This window comes from Heteronotia binoei, chromosome 7 (genome assembly GCF_032191835.1).
Source record: "Heteronotia binoei isolate CCM8104 ecotype False Entrance Well chromosome 7, APGP_CSIRO_Hbin_v1, whole genome shotgun sequence".
NCBI classification, from domain to species: domain Eukaryota; kingdom Metazoa; phylum Chordata; class Lepidosauria; order Squamata; family Gekkonidae; genus Heteronotia; species Heteronotia binoei.
The window spans coordinates 112,687,972-112,704,558 of NC_083229.1; the positions used below are offsets into that span (position 1 = coordinate 112,687,972).

General features: G+C 41.8%; 1 protein-coding gene across 3 annotated transcripts in view; it reads left to right on the top strand.

The window, feature by feature from the left end:
- HIVEP1 (HIVEP zinc finger 1) overlaps window positions 1-16,587 on the top strand; it is a 123,430-nt gene that overhangs the window by 86,693 nt on the left and 20,150 nt on the right. For all 3 annotated transcript variants that reach the window (XM_060244213.1, XM_060244215.1, XM_060244214.1), the window contains exons 5-7: window positions 9,964-10,091; window positions 11,546-11,721; window positions 14,313-14,414. In XM_060244213.1, coding sequence (XP_060100196.1) covers window positions 9,964-10,091; window positions 11,546-11,721; window positions 14,313-14,414 — 406 coding nt within the window. The remainder of the gene's footprint in view (window positions 1-9,963; window positions 10,092-11,545; window positions 11,722-14,312; window positions 14,415-16,587) is intronic.

Genomic DNA, 16,587 nt, shown 5'->3' on the forward strand with positions numbered 1-16,587 from the left:
AAATATTGATATTCAGGCTCTTCTGTCTGTTTCAGGGTGGAGGGGCAGAAACATGATGTAATCACATTTTGGGTAAAAATGTAATTGTGATATTTTTAAAAAATTAACCACATGTACCCCATTGGTGCCAGAATTCTTGTAATGGTGATTGATTCTGTCACTACATAAATTTTGGGTATTTCTGCTAGAAGGCTTATCAGGTTTATCTTGGGAAAATTAGCTTGATAGATGTAGACAGCCAGGTGTTTCTGCAAAGAACTTTTTGATGTTCTTTGGATACTTTAAATGTCAGCACACAAAAATCTATCCTGGGGAGCAGGTTAAAGGAAACCATTCCTTGATTCTGCATTCTGTTACATGATCTGAGATGGTCTGGTCCCACTCCTTGTGCAACTGCTTACATGCCAAATGAGGTTTTGTGCACCTATGATGTATTCCATGCACACGCACAGCTTACACAGTTTCATATATGTAGTGCTGCACACAGATGAAAAACTGGATTGTCTCTTTGTATTAACCTCCTGTATTCTGTCGGCTATTTTATTTAAAAGCTGCCTATTGGATTCTAAAATAATCTGAAAAATACAAAATCAGATTAATTTTATTTTTGGCACTACTTCTGAATCAATTGATTCCCACTCAGCAATGAAACTCACTGGGTGACCTTGGACTAGTCACTTTCAGCCTCAGCTATATCACAGGGCTAATTATTCTCATCAACAATATAGAGCAGGGGTGTCAAACTCATTTGTTATGAGGGCCAGATCTGACATAAATGAGACCTTGTTGGGCCAAGCTATGTCAGGCCCTGCCGTGTGTGTACCTATTTAAGATTAGGTAGAAGAGATAAACTTTATAAAGGACTCAGACAAACACAATTTTTAAAAAAAAAAAAAAGACTTAAGACTTGTTTAAAACATTAGCACTTGTTGGTCCTAAAGGTGCTTTCTTTGTATTTCTCCCATGGGATCTAGGGAACTGGGCAAAGGAAGCTCTGGCCCTTTCCTTCCTTTCCCAGGGGACAGGGGAGGGAGGAGCCTCAGCCAATAGAAGGGAGAGAGGCTTGGCTCAGTAGCTCTGCTGGGTGATTAAGAGACCCTGGAAAAACAAGCTCACCCTCTCCCCCCTTCCTCCCCAAGGGAGGAGCCTCAGCCAATTGAGAAAAATAGAGGTTTTTCTCTGTAGCTCCTGTGCGATTGAGCAAACCTTGCAAAGTAAGCTGTTATGCAGAAGAAAGCAAGAGAGATGGAGAAGGAAACAGATGACAGCCAGCTGTTTGGGGGCTTGCTAGGAGCCTTCGGGGGCCTGATTCAGCCCCTGGACTGACACTCCTGAGTAGAGTAATTGTTACTTCTGGGTCATGATCCTGTCATTGATGCAAATCAGCATACCCGCTGTAACTATCAGCACTGAGTGTACAAGGGGAAAGATACTTTATTGCTGTCACTGGGCTTATTTTACAAAATCCAATAGATCTGGGATCTTTTCCACACAACAATATATATATTTTGTATCCTTGCACCCTTAAATATATTTCTGCGTGGAGTCTACTACCTCTTACAAGGGCAGGCCACAGATAGCTAGGAGTACCATGACCATTTACAGTTGCATCCTTCCATACTTTCTTATGTGTATCTTGTGGGGGGTGGGGTAGCTTTGGGAAATCCTTGTAATATGTGAAGTCAGATGTAATAACTGCAAGGTTTCTGCATTGTTAATATTTATATGAAAATGAAAAAACAATGTAGGAAATTGGTTTGTTTATTTAAGGCTTTAAAATACCTGCTTTAGCTCGCAATGTATGTAGCTATCAACACTGCAGAAAATGGCTTGCAAATGTGAAGGTTCAAGAACGTGGTATTGTTTCACGCCTCGTTTTTTTTTTTAACAATTGCTAAGGGATTGCTGACGCATTCGACCTCTTGAGCAAAGCGATAACGGTGGAGCTTAGTCCAGTTATTTGGAAAACATGGCAAATTTAACATCCCTACATTGCCAGAATTTGTTCACTAAATAGGGAAATACCATAATCCCATAGGGAAATACCATAAGCCCTTATCCAGACATTTGTGGCTTCTGTATGGAGAAATGTCAAGTGGTTTTGAAGAAAATTTCATCTATTTAAGTAGAACAGCACTGAATATACATTGCTAATTTAAGGAATCTTTCTGTTTTCTTAAGGAATCTTCAACATTTTCAGTCTGGTATGGAAAACTGAGGTTATCTGCTTCACTTTAATTGTGCCTTTCGTCCAAAATGTTTAAGGCACTGGACATAATTCCCATTTTCTCCCACCTTTTGTAGGTGGCTAAAAGTGGAGGGAAGATTATGATCTTCCATTACTGTGGTGATTTTCCATGTGTATAGTGTACTCAGGAGATCCTTCGATTGTCTGGCTGCCATGAGTTCTAGCTCTTCAGTATTATTGAGAATGCACCACAAGGAGGCGAGGCAGGATATCCAGAAAGTTTACTTATGCTGATGACATGGCAGTTCAGTAAGGCACAAATCAATTGAATGGACTGAGGAAATACTGACTAGGGACCTCAAAATTTTGGCTAACTGCTACTGTAAATGATGGCTAGGAAAAGCAGAATTCTCCTGTTTCCATGTCAATAACAATCCTGCCAACTGCAAACTGAATGTCTATCTTAATGACACCAGACTTACACACAACCATATACCTAAGTACCTTGGCATTACCCTGGACAGGGCCTTGAGCTATAAACATCATCTTACCAATGTAGCAGCAAAAATACACATGCAAAACAACGTTCTCCATAAATTATGTGGTATAGCTTTGGGGTTGGTGTATGGTACTGCAGAATATGGTGCTTTAGTGTGGCTCAACAGCAGTTGATGTGCAACTCAACAGTGAGAACCATCAGCAGATGTATTTAGGGGTGGAATTCTAGCAGGAGCTCATTTGCATATTAGGCCACACACCCCTGATGTAGCCAAGCCTCCAAGAGCTTACAAGGCTCTTTTTTGTAAGCTCTTGGAGGATTGGCTGCATCACGGGTGTGTGGCCTAATATACAAAGGAGCTTTTGCTAGAATTCCACCTCTGGAGGTATTAAACCCTCTACCCATGTTGTGCCACATCCCTCTCCTTCATCTCCAAACACAAGATGCTCTTCTTCATGAATCATATAGAAAACAGAGAGTTGCCTATTCACAAAAACACGGCTGAGATCCCAACAGCCAGCAGCAAGATCTGTACAAATCCTGCAATGACAAAATTTCATTCTAGGGACTGAATGGTTGCGAACACAGATGCAATCAGCTCCACCTGATATCCCTAAGCTGATAAACATCAACAAAAGGCCTGCAGGATTTGACTTGCCACGTAAAGTATGGAAGACGGCTAGCAGAATACAAGCAGGCTTTGACAGTTGTGCAGACCTGTTGTTTAAATGGGGCATAATAACAGGACCCGAATGCGATTGTGGTGCAGCCTGCCAAACTGTTTTCCATCTGTCACGGGAATGTGAGTGTCAGGCTTTCCAGGGTCATGTGACAGAGCTCTTTGAACTCTCCCCAGCTGTGACTGAGTGGATTGAAAATCTAGGTATTAGTATTTAGGGGGATTGCCCAGTCGATCTGCATATCCATTTTATCACTTGGTTACGTATTTTATATTATTGTTTACTTCCTGTGTATAACTCTGCCATACGACAAATAATTATTATTATGGTGGTGTAAACTTCAGTGCCACCAGGGCTTTTTTTGTAGCAGAAACTCTTTTGCATATTAGGCCACACACCCCTGATGTAGCCAGTCCTCCCAAGAGCTTACAGGGTGTACAGGGCCAACTGTAAGCTCCAGGAGGATTGGCTACATCAAGGGTGTGTGGCCTAATATGCAAAGGAGTTCCTGCTACAAAAAATGCCCTGAGTGCCTGCAAAATTCTCTTTGTGAAATTTGACACCTGACAAAGAAGCTGAACTACTGCAGAGGGCGATGGGGTGTTCTCTCACTGTCAAATTCGTATTATGACGTTTAGGTGCTGTTCTGTTTGTCCCCCCTTTTTGGCAGCCTGCATGTCATTCATACTATTTATTTATTTATTGTATGGTAGTTTCCATGTGTGTAGCACAGCCAGAAGATTCTACAGCTCTCTGGCAGCCAGAAGTTCTAGTTCATACTTATTTCTGTTGTTGCCTGATAAGAGGCAATCTCCCGTTCATGAATTATAGCTGCAGAAAGACAGTTCTGGGTGCTTATGTGTTCTTTATTTATTAGTTTATTGTTTGTCTTTTCTCCATGTAGCTCAGGCTGGCATGTCACCCTGAGTCTCCCCACCCCCACAATTTATCCTCACAATAACCCTATGACAGAGGTGTCAAACATGCAGCCCGGGGGCCGAATCAGGCCCCCAGAGGGCTCCCAGCAGGCCCTCAAGCAACTGGCTGTCATCTGCTTCCTTCTCCCTCTCCCTTGTTTCCTTCTGCATCTCAGCTTGCTTTGCAAGGCTTGCTTAATCTCACAGGAGCTACAGAGCAAAACCTCGATTTTCTCCATTGGTTGAGGCTCCACCTCTCCTGGTCCTCTGGGGAGGGAGGGAAAGAGCCAGAGCTTCCTTTGCCCAGTTCCATGGATCTCTTGGGAGAAATACAAAGAAAGCCTCTTTGAGACAAACTAGGGCTAATGTTTTAAGCATGTTTTATTTTAAGTTAAAAAAAAAAATCTTCAGTCGTCTGTGTCTTTTTAAAAGTTTACATCTCTGCTATCTAATCTTAAATAGGTACACACATGGCCCAGCCCAACAAGGTCCCACTTTGGTCAGATTTGGCCCCCATAACAAATGAGTTTGTCACCCCTGCCCTTTGAGATATACTAGGCAGAAGAATAATAACAGATCCCAGATTCATCTGGTGAGCTTCATTTCAAATTAGATCTCCCTGGTCCTAATCTGACGTTGTATCCCTTTTTCTGCATTGGGTCTAACTTGTATTCTTGTTGGTTTCAGGCCTCTTGCCCAGAAACTGCTCTAGTGTACTCAGGGCTTTTTTTTGTAGCAGGAACTCATTTGCTTACAAGGCCACACTCCCATGAGGTAGCCAATGCTCCTGGAACCTACAGCAGGCCCTGTACCAAGAGCCCTGTAAGCTTTGGAGGATTGGCTACCTCAGGTGTGTGGCCTAATATGCAAAGGAGTTCCTGCTACAAAAAAAGCCCCGAGTGTACTGTTTTTGAGTTGTATTTTAACTGTAATTATCATAGTTGTTAATAGTCTTTTTCACTGCAGAGGCCCTGAGATCTACATTAAATGTTGTAGTTGAAAGGAATTTATAAGCATGAAATCACGCTGTGTTGTGTTGACATTTCATTTCACGAGAACAGGAAAGTTTGCTCAGTATGGCAGTGATGTGGGAAGAACAATTTATGTGTATTAACCCTCAATTAATTTGGAGCTTTGCCTATATTTGTGGCCATTTTAATGTGCTGTAAGGATTAGCTTTCAGCTGATAAGTCCTTGTAGATTTGGCATGAGAGTAGGGAAATAACAAGAAGATTTTTTTCTTAAATGGAAATATATATGTTGCCCCCTTTAGACAAATGGTATGTTAATTATCTCTTGCAGCTAGGGATACATTTGGAAAACTGCTTTGGGGACTTCTGTATTTTGCAGTTTGCTATTGGTAACAAAAATGTAAGCCACTAGTGGTCTTTCAACCCTGATTTGGATAGCCCAAGCTAGCCTGATCTCTCACCTTGAAAACACGATGGGGTTATCATAAGACAGCTGAGACTCGATGACCAAAAATAAGTTCTTTTGAACATATCAACGTTCTGTAATGACTTTCTCTTTCTATGCTCCCCTGTCTTTTTTTCTTCTCCCTATAAGAGCTACTTGGCTGTTTTGTGTTAAATTAAGGGGTATGGAGTACTTAGGAAGTAGGATGTGCTGGTATTTTGAGATATCATATTTATTGAATGGCAGCTACAAAACATTCAGTGATGTACCAAGATAGAGAATTTAAAAAGAGAAAGCAAAAAGTACAGAGGATCAGAGTTCCCTCTAAGCTGAGTTAGCATGAGCTAGCTCACAGATGTTTTAGCTTCCAGCTCACACATTTTTGTCTTAGCTCAGGAAGGATGACCTCTATGCTAATTTATGCAGTAGGTCACAATTTTAACGCCAGTAGCTCACAACTTTAATGCCAGTAGTTCACGAAGTAGAATTTTTGCTCACAAGACCCTGCAGCTTAGAAGAAACATTGTGGAGGAGATTGATTTCCTTTTTTTTTTTTTTAAGCTGGTACTCCTGGGCCCTTTTGAAATCAGAATTCTCTCCCAGCCTAAAGGTCCACGAACAGCCTGAATCCTTCTCCTACTCAGTGTTAGTGAGGCTTGGTACAATTTCAGATGGGAATTGTAGCGAAGCGGACTAAAGCTGTGGTCCTCAACACAGTGCTTGCGAGCACCATGGTACCTCCGCCACCTTTGCTGGCACCTTCCAAACATTTTTATGGTAGGAGGGGCCAAGTTTGGCTCTTGCCAGCAGGGCTCATGACCAGTGGCGGACCGGGTCTAAAAATATTGGTTGCCAGGAGACATCGGGGGCCCACCCCACAACTATAAGGCTATCGTTTAATTTTTATAAGAAATAAATAAAAATTTAAAAAATACGTAAGCGGAAAAAAGGTACAATTAAAACTTTTGCAAAATAAATGCATACATATTTTAGTAATTACAGTGTACATATATTCTATATAATAATATAATAATAAAAATTTTATTTGTATCCCGCCCTCCTCGCCTAAGCAGGCTCAGGGCGGCTAACAACATCCATAAAATATACAATACAATAAATATCCAAGACTTTAAAATCAACAGTGTCCAAAAAACAATTCTAAATACACATTTGACATAATTTGACAGTAACAGTGATGTTCCTGGCGTTATTTCTGTCAGTTTACATGATAGCGAGGGTCCCTGGGCAAAGTCATTTTGGCGGATCCATTTGTTTAGTGATCATAAATCAGCAGTCTGTGAAAACTGACCTAAAAAGGATGGTCTTGCAGGCCCTGCGGAATTGGTCAAGACTCCGCAGGGCCCGCACCTCTTCCGGGAGCTGGTTCCATAGGCATGGAGCTGCAATGGAGAAGGCCCGTGCGCGGGTGTTCTGTAGTTTGGCCTCTTTTGGCCCAGGGATAGTCAGCTTGTTCTTCCCTGCTGACCTCAGTGCTCTCTGGGGCTCGTATGGGGAAGTATATAGTAGATACTTAATGTAAATACATACTGCATTTTCTCCAGGGGAGCTGATCTCTGCCAACTAGAGATCAGTTGTAAAAGCGGGAGATCCCCAGGCCCCACCTGGAGGTTGCCAACCCAAACACAACATAAATTTTTGTTGCATTACAATAATAATATTGGAACGTCTATTATATTTTCAAGCTACCAAAAGGTCATTAACATTTTTAACATATTGTCTAATGTTTAAGGGGGCCCACTTCATCAAGGGCCCATTTGCCATTGGGCAAGCTGACGCCCTGGCCAGTCCACCACTGCTCATGACTGTCCATTGGAGATCTGATCAGTTGTGCAGATTTTTTTTTTAAATTGCCAAAGCGCAAGAATCTTTCCTGCTGCATGGATGCAAGAAAATATTTTTAAGCAATATGTGTATTTTAAAAAGGCATCTTAAAGCAGAGCTTCTGGCCAGGAATGTTGAAGAGTTACTATTGGGATGCTGCATAACCTTATTCCCTGACATTTTGTGGTTGGCTTTGCATTTTGTGGTTGCACAGCGCACGCTGTGTCAGACTTCAAACAGTGGCTGCAGGCTTGGAAAGCTCAGGGACACCTGGACTAGAGGGAGAAGCTGAGTGGTTAGATTCAACAGGGGTGGAATTCTAGATAGCATATTAGGCCACACACTCCTGTTGTAGCCAATCCTCCAAGAGCTTACAAAAGAGCCGTGTAAACTCTTGGATAATTGGCTACATCAGGGGTGTGTGGCCTAATATGCAAAGGAGCTCCTGCTAGAATTCCACCCCTGAGATTCAAACTGATTATCTTGTCAAAGTGGGGAGGATTTCCATGCTGGTTCTGTCATGGGGATAGGTTCATCAACAGCTATTTGCTGTGATGATGAAATGGAACCTCTGTATACAGAGGCAGAATACCAGGTCAGAGAGAGCAAGAACAGGTCCGTATTGTCAACTCAGACTGGCAGCAGCTCTTCAGAGTCTCAGGCAGAGATCTTGCACATCACCTATAGCTTGGTCCTTTTAACTGAAAATGCTGGTGATCGAATATGGGACTTTATGCATGCAAAGCAGATGGCCTATCACTTCGGTACTTGGAGAAAACTCTATGAGCTTTTTCACACAGCCTAAGTATTCCGGTATGGCAGCTGGTCAGTTACTGAACAGTAATGGGTTTCTGCTGTCATTTCAGACAGATCCAATTCAGTAACTGGCTGCTACTAGAATACTGTTGCCTTATCACAAAGTCCCGCAGCTGTCCCGGTAGTGAGGCGTGCCTGAGTCGTTGTTTACTAAGAGCAGTTCCCTCCAGTTTTCAACCCCTCCTTCCATGTTGAAATCGCTGTGGGACACTGTGAAATCCCCTGTAGTGATTCTGGGAGCGCTGGCCGTTTTCATGCCTTCTTTTGGCAGCCAATGCATGGTCTCCAGCTTTTTGGGAGGAGGGAGGGGACGTCGGGCTAAGAGCGCTATAGCGCTGTAACAACATACCAATATAGTACAACAGCGACATTGGGATGCCTGGCCTCCATTGAGATTTTGTGTTTTGATACGTCGTCATAGCGCTCTTAGCCCGACATTAAAAAAAAAAAAAAAGCCGGAGATTATGCACCTGCTGGCAAAAAAGGACACAAAAACAGCTGGTGCTCCTGGAAGCGAGATAAAATCGGAACAGTGTGAAATGGCTCGCTTCAGGCATGGAACCCTACCAGATTTCAATCGTGTCTGAAACTCCCATCCCTGTCCTGGATTACTCCATGGTGGCACAATACCGATTCCATTCCGGTTTCCATTGGTAAGTGTGAAAAGCCCCTATGGTAGAAGCCACGTGTACCATAAAATTTTTGGCCAAAGATCGGAGCATCTCTGGGGCATCCCAGCATGATGACATTACTTACAGCGCATGATGAAAGTGATGTTACCAGTAACATTGCTTAGGCCTCCCTCCTGCTCAAGGTAAATCCCCCCCCCCATCCTCTGTCAATTGCCAGGAGGAACCTGGCAGCCCTATAAAAATATAAACAAACTTGGGTCATACCCCTTGGCACTGAACTGTTTTGGCTTCAGAAGGCTTTGTCAGCCATTCACTGGCCTAAATGCCTGTTGGTGTTGTAAGGGCTTCGTCTTCCTTGTCTTTTCCACATGCAAACTAGTTGTATATCATCATGACTAAGTCCTGGTTTGTGCATATTGGAGAATGAATCGTAGAATGGGTTGCTGCAGTAATGTATACAGGCAGGGGTGGAATTCTAGCAGGAGTTCCTTAGCATATTAGGTCACACACCCCTGAAGTAGTCAATCCTCGAAGAGTTTACAAGGCTCTTTTTTGTAAGCTCTTGGAGGATTGGCTACATCAGAAGTGTGTGGCCTAATATGCAAAGGAGCTCCTGCTAGAATTCCACCCCTGTATGCTCCTCTGTGTGTGAAGGGGACATCTCAGAAGATAGTAAACCTACACAGCAGAAGGTAAGGAACTGGATAGAACCTTTGTGTGCTGACCTTGTTTACAGTGAGTTTTTAATGTTGTGCCTTGACAGTTTTTGTTGCCATAGGCAGATTTTGTTCACAAGCTTTTCATGTTCTGTAATCCTGGTCCTACCACGTTTATTGGAAGTGTTCGCTGCGTGATTGAATTGCTTTTCATTTTATTTAATTTTTGTAATCTGCCTAGAGTCTCAATGAGACAAGTGGACTATAAATACATTAGAAATAAGTAATTTACACATTCCTTTCAATGTTTCTTTCAGCGGGCATTAGTTAAACAAAAGGCAGCAAGGGAACTGAGCAATAAAGAAAACTCTGAAACAAGCACTGATCAAGATGAGAACTCTTTAGCCAAAAGTGAACCAAGAAGAGTTAAAATATTTGATGGAGGGTAAGTATGGTTTTTATCCGGGCTAGCCCAATGGCATCAGATCTTAGATGCTAAGCAGGGTCAGCCATGGTTATTATATATGGATGGGAGACCACGCAAGAAGTCCAGCAAGTCAAGCAGTGACAAACCAGCTTTAAACATCTTTTACCCTGAAAACCATACAGGGTCTCCATAAGGCAGCTGTGACTTGACTGGACTAAACTGGACTGGACTGGACTGACTGACAGACAGACAGACAGACAGATAGAAGATAGATAGATAGATAGATAGATAGATAGATAGATAGATAGATAGATAGATAGATAGATAGATAGATAGATAGATAGATAGATAGATAGATAGGTAGGTAGGTAGGTAGGTAGGTAGGTAGGTAGGTAGATGTTTCATATATATAATTCTAATTTTTTCTTCCAGAGAAGTACTTTATTTTAGGGAAATGTGATTAGATGGGGAGGTCATTGCTTTCCCTATGTTTAAGCACCCCAAAACCATTTGGATAGATTATGGTTGCAATCCTAAAAACATTTTCCTTTGGGGTAAGCCCCACTGAGTAAAAATGGGGTTTACTCTGAGTAGATCTGTTTCCCTAAGAGACCCCATTTCCCCCAAATTTACTGAACAATCATTTCCCCCAGTCCTCAGTTGATGATGTTGTCCTGTCCAATGTTCCCTCTAAGCTCCAGAGTCTTGTGAGCAAAAATTCTACTTTGTGAGCCGTTGGTAATAAAGTTGTGAGCTACTGGCATTAAAGCTACTGCATAAATTATTGTGTTCTGGGGCCATTTTTCCTGAGCTAAGACAAAAATGTGTGATCTGGAGGCTAAAAATCTGTGAGCTAGCTCACACTAAGTCAGCTTAGAGGGAAGACTGGTCCTGCCCCCTTATTTCCCCCCCCTCCAGTGTTTGAGCATATGACTTCTCAGATTCATGCTCTCAAGAACTTGGCGTACAACATTCCAATTTCAAACTAAGTTTCACAAGGCTAATGTCCTACCAACTATCTTCCTGGGTATATTTATGAGATGAAAGCAGAAGGTGATTTAGTGCTCGGTAGGAACTTAAAATCATGCCACTAGGTGGCTCAAACTGCCTGGGAAAAAAATGGTTTTGTAGGCCAAGAGTTGTTTGTAGACCATACATACCGCTGTTTCTGAGTAGTTTTGAAAAGGTTGCAATAAGTTAGCTCAGCAATCTTTGTGGTAGAGCCAATCAGTAATTACTCCTACTTCAAAAGTTCCCGTTGAAGACATTGATGACGATGCTTGAAGTGGTTGTGTATTTCCACCCAAAACACACTGAGAAAGTGAAGGGTTCAAACAACAGGCTTTGTGTGCAGATAACTTAATTGAATATTAATAATATGGGATAGGGATTATTTTGAAGTGTTTCTGGAATTTCTAGTATTACTCTTTTACCAAGAAGTGTATTGTGCGAAGTGTTTTTTCGTTTTTTAGGTACAAGTCAAATGAAGAATATGTCTACGTTCGTGGTAGAGGAAGAGGGAAATATATATGTGAAGAGTGTGGAATACGCTGTAAAAAGCCTAGTATGTTGAAGAAGCATATTCGCACGCATACAGATGTCCGCCCGTATCATTGCAACTATTGCAATTTTTCCTTCAAGACTAAAGGTAAATGAGCTTGACATAGCTAACTGGTTTTGGCGAAAGCCAACCCAAACTATGTATGCTGCTTTGGTTTGGACCGACTTGGCTATCGGGAACCTTTATCTTCTCTTGATCAGTGGCTCTTTCCAATAAGGAAGATATGGGAAGCTGAAGTGAATTGATGATGTGCTGCTATTTATTTACATAATAGTAATTCAGGAAGCATGGAAATCCCACCCTAGTTGCACTCAGATGCTTCGAAAAGTGGCTCTAAAATGTTTGTTTTAGGACATTTTCATCTGCACTGACAAACAGTGCCCCCAGAGTATAATCACCACTTTCCAGTTTTATTTCTGTACAGAAAACAAAGCAAAACCAGGGCAGAAACCCCCCCCCAAAATGTTTACCGGTGGAGTATTTTGTTGTCCCAACCAATGTGATGTTCTGGGGCAAAAATGTCCCTTGAAGATACATGAACCTGCCTTATCCTACATCAGACCATTGATCCATCAAGGTCAGTACTGCCTATCAGACTGCCTCCAGGGTCTCAGGCAGAGGTCTTTCATATCACCCACTACCTGGTCTCTGCTACCTGGAGCCTGTTTGGTATAGTGGTTAAGTACATGGACTCTTACTTGGGAGAACCGGGCTTGATTCCCCACTCCTGCACTTGCACCTGCTGGAATGGCCTTGGGTCAGCCATAGCTCTGACATAGGTTGTCCTTGAAAGGGCAGCTGCTGTAGAAGCTCTCTCAGCTCCACCCACCTCACAGGGTGTCTGTTGTAGGAGAGGAAGATAAAGGAGATTGTGAGCCGCTCTGAGACTCTGAGTGGAGGGCGGAATATAAATCCAATGTCGTCTTCTTTTTCTTCTTCTTTAACTGGAGATGCCAGATATGGGGGTGCGCAGAAAAAAATGGATATTTTTCAGATTCAGGTGTATTGAACAAAAAAGAAATTGGTATTTCCCAATATTCCTGAATCCTGATATCATCCTGGTATTGGGATTGCCGCATTTTTTGGGGGGGGGCATTATACTCTATGGGGACCATTATGGTCCATAGTGCCCATAGGCTATAATGGAAAATAGATCTGGGGTTATGTGGGGCTGGCGGGGGGCTGTTAGAGGCACCAAATTTGCAGCATAGCTGCTGGTGCTTCTCCTCATCTCCCCCCCCCCCAAAAAAACCTTCCAAAAATATTGGACCAAGGGGTCCAATTTTATGGACCCCAGAAGGTGTCCCCATCCTCCATTGTTTCCAATGGAGAGACGGAGGTGTTTAAAGGGACACAGTCCTTTAAATGCCTTCTCCAATCTGTAGCATGACTCTGGCAGTGATAAGAGATGGTTCGGTGGAAAAGCAACTTTAAAATGTCAATAGCTTGCCAATGTATTTATTGTCCTCCCTTGACTTACAGACAGCCATCCCCATGGAGGCACAAGACAGATTACAAAATTTTAAACAAATGCAATAAAACATAATACATACAACAGACAATGCAATAAAATCATTTTATAAAAATGTCTTCCCAGATACATTTTGCTGAATGAAAAAGAGTGTGAGAACCTTCCCATTCTTGTGTTCTAGCCCCGAGGTGGCCAAACTGCAGCTTTGGAAGCCACATGTGGCTCATTCACACACATTGTTTGGTCCTCGAAGCACCCCCACCCCATGGGCTGGCTTGGAGAAGGTTTCTCCAAGCTAAGCCAGCCAGTTTAGCTTAATTTAACTTAAAATGCTCATCTTAACTTAAAATTGAAGTTTATTTCTTTCCACTTCTCCTTCCCCCATCTATTTTCCTTCCTCCCTCCCTCAAACATCTGATGTTCATGTCTTGCAGCTCTCAAACATCTCTTACATTAAGCAACTTCAGCCACCCGTGTATAGCCCGACCCTTAATAGTAAACTTATGTAGCAATAACCAGGGTTTTGGGGGGGAGCGGGACTTTTTCAGGATGTCATTCAAATCAACATATGCACATAATTAAATTTTCTTCATGGCAGCAGCAATATTTCCATATTTCATATTACTTTTTATTGCTTCTTACATGATGCAAAAAACCAATGATAATAAACTCTGCATTCTATATGATGCAAGAAAGTGTATATTATGGTACAATTTGCTCCTATAATTATTGGATTATTAGTTATGAGCAGCGTAATGAAAATATTTCTAGAAACCGCTTAGGTAGAATAACACAGAAAGCAGTATCTGTTGTTCCACATTCTTGTCTAAGTTTTGCCTGAGCTCAATCTTGCTTTCCTTGTAGAATAACAAAATTGATGTTGGAACTCGGTGGGGTGGGGGGGCAAAAGTCATTTACTGAATTCCAGCACAATAGTTCAATAACTTACTGTGAAGCTGCCAGACAAGATATCAAATATATAAATCCATTCAGGGTAGCTATTGTATCCCACAGGAGAAGCAGAAGCCTCTGCTGTATCAGTTCTTTGCACATCTTCTTACAGTTCTAGTATATATCCATGAAAATGCAGTATGTTGGCCCAACATGTGGCCTCGGAGATTAATTTGTCTGCCAGCGTAGTCCTTTGTGGCTGGGCATACATGGCAAATCATAAATCAGTGCATTTTCTGTTTTTGTTTTTCTTAAGGAAACTTGACAAAACATATGAAGTCCAAGGCACATAGCAAAAAATGTATGGATCTGGGAGTCTCCGTAGGATTAATAGATGACCAAGATGGAGAAGAATGTGGTAAATATTTTTAAAATGTGTTTTGGAGATGCAGTACAGGTCTTTATTTTTGTATCCTTCGTATTTTGCTTGTCCTTCTCAATAAGTATTTTTTTTCCGGCTACTTTTGTAGAATGGGCCTGTTTCGATAAGAGTGCATGTGTGTGATGAGATCATAAAGGGGTCTCATTCTCAAACATTTCCCGTAGTTCCTTATGTACATGGTTTTGTTTATTCATTTGTTTAAAACATTTATAAGGCTGCCTTTCTCACAGATTATTAGGGACCCAAGGAAAGTTGTAACAATAAAAACAGTACTGTAATTCTAAAATGTAACGTAATTCTAAAAATAACAAAATTAAAACCACCACTGTGGGGGGGGGAGCTTTAAAAAACAAACTTCCTGCAGAGAATTGCTGTCTGTTGAAGATGCTTCAGTAGCGACACTTAACACCACACAAATTGTCACAACTTCCATTAAAAAATTACGGAAGCTATTATGACTCCTGTTCATACTGTTGGCCTACAGAAGCTGACTATATACATATGGAGTGGCTGTCATCAAAGGCAAAAACATATTGGTTATTAGTGGTGGAGTGCATGGAAGAAGGTTTGAATGTAGAAATTTCCTATTCACCAGATCTTATTTTGATGCGTCCATGCTTTCCAAAAACTAAGTATAATGCAATCATGCACTTGATAACATAGCAGCAAGAATTCACAACACTGGAAAAAGAATACCATTCTTAGTACAGCTGAATGGATTATGAAGTGCAAAGAAAGTCACATTGTTATCAGTCTGATTGTTGTCAGTCTGAAAGGGGATGATCTAGCTCAATTAGGTAGGATTTGGCAATCCCCCCCCCCAAAAAAAATCAGTAGTCATATATAAATATACATGTTAGTCTTTGTGTTTGATATGGTATTTTATGTTTTGTAATGTAATGAGCAAAATGATAAATAAATGTAAAAAAAATACATGGTCAGTTAAAAAAAGGGGGGGGGCCTCACACTTATTGACCCCAATATTGTATTAAGAATTTAGGTCATTAAGAAGACAAGGATCAGAAGGACTTGGTGGGGTGAAGGATGAACTCCCCCACTAGTCTTTCACCCCAGCTGTCTCGCTTTCCCTTTCTTCCCCCTCCCCATTTTTCTGACCCAACTGGTTGGCCTGTTCTTCCTATTCCATCCCTTCCTCCTACCTACTTCCTGTGGTTCCCTTCCAGCCCCTCCTCTTCCTGTTCTGCCCACCTGCAGGCCAGTCATGCACCAGTCATGAATGGTCACTTGGCAGTGGCAGGGAACCTCATCTGCGCAGCCCCACAGCTCATCTGTGGCCCCGCAGCTCTGTCACTGCCTCCCAGCCCTCTCTGTTTAAGGCCACACTTCCCCCTTCAGTGAAGTTCCAGACCTGGAACTGGGATATTTGTGACTTATCACCAGGGTTTTTTATTTAGCAGGAACGCACAAGAATGCAGTTCTAGCTAGCTTGGTGTCAGGGGGTGTGGCCTAATATGTAAATGAGTTCTTGCAGGGCCTTTTCTGCAAAAAAAAATCCCCGTGCAAAACAGTTGTGATGTCAGGAGGTGTGGCCTAATATGCAAATAAGTTCCTGCTGGGCTTTTTCCTACAAAAAAGCTTTGCGTGAAACAATTATGTCGGGGTGTGGCCTAATATGCAAATGAGTCCCTGCTGGGCTTTTTCTACCAAAAAAGCCCTGCTTATCACATGATTTGCTGTTAGTTAGGCACCATTTTGGGGTCCTAGAACCCACTCAAGATGCTGACCAAATGGTGTGTGTGTGTGTGTGTGTATCATTTATTATTATTATTTTCTTAGCCTCTGCTCTAAGCTGGTATTTTCCCCCTTCCATGAAAATTGTTCCGATAGGTTACATAATTGATCAGATTATGAGGGGGTTGGAGAGGCAAACATGGTTAAGTTTATTGAAAGAAATAGAAAAGGGTAAAAGATTAATGTACTTTCTCATCACTGGCACCGAAGAGCAGAGTAAATGAATCAACTTGAATCCAATTCTGTAAGATGTGAGGGAAATGACTTGGTTGCCTTCAGTTTGATATGACTCCACAACTTTACCTTTCTTTATAGAGAAAATTGAATTAGTTCATATTGATAGAAATGAAAGGGCAACAGCAATCTCTGTTATTTGACAAGAACAGTCTTTATAGAT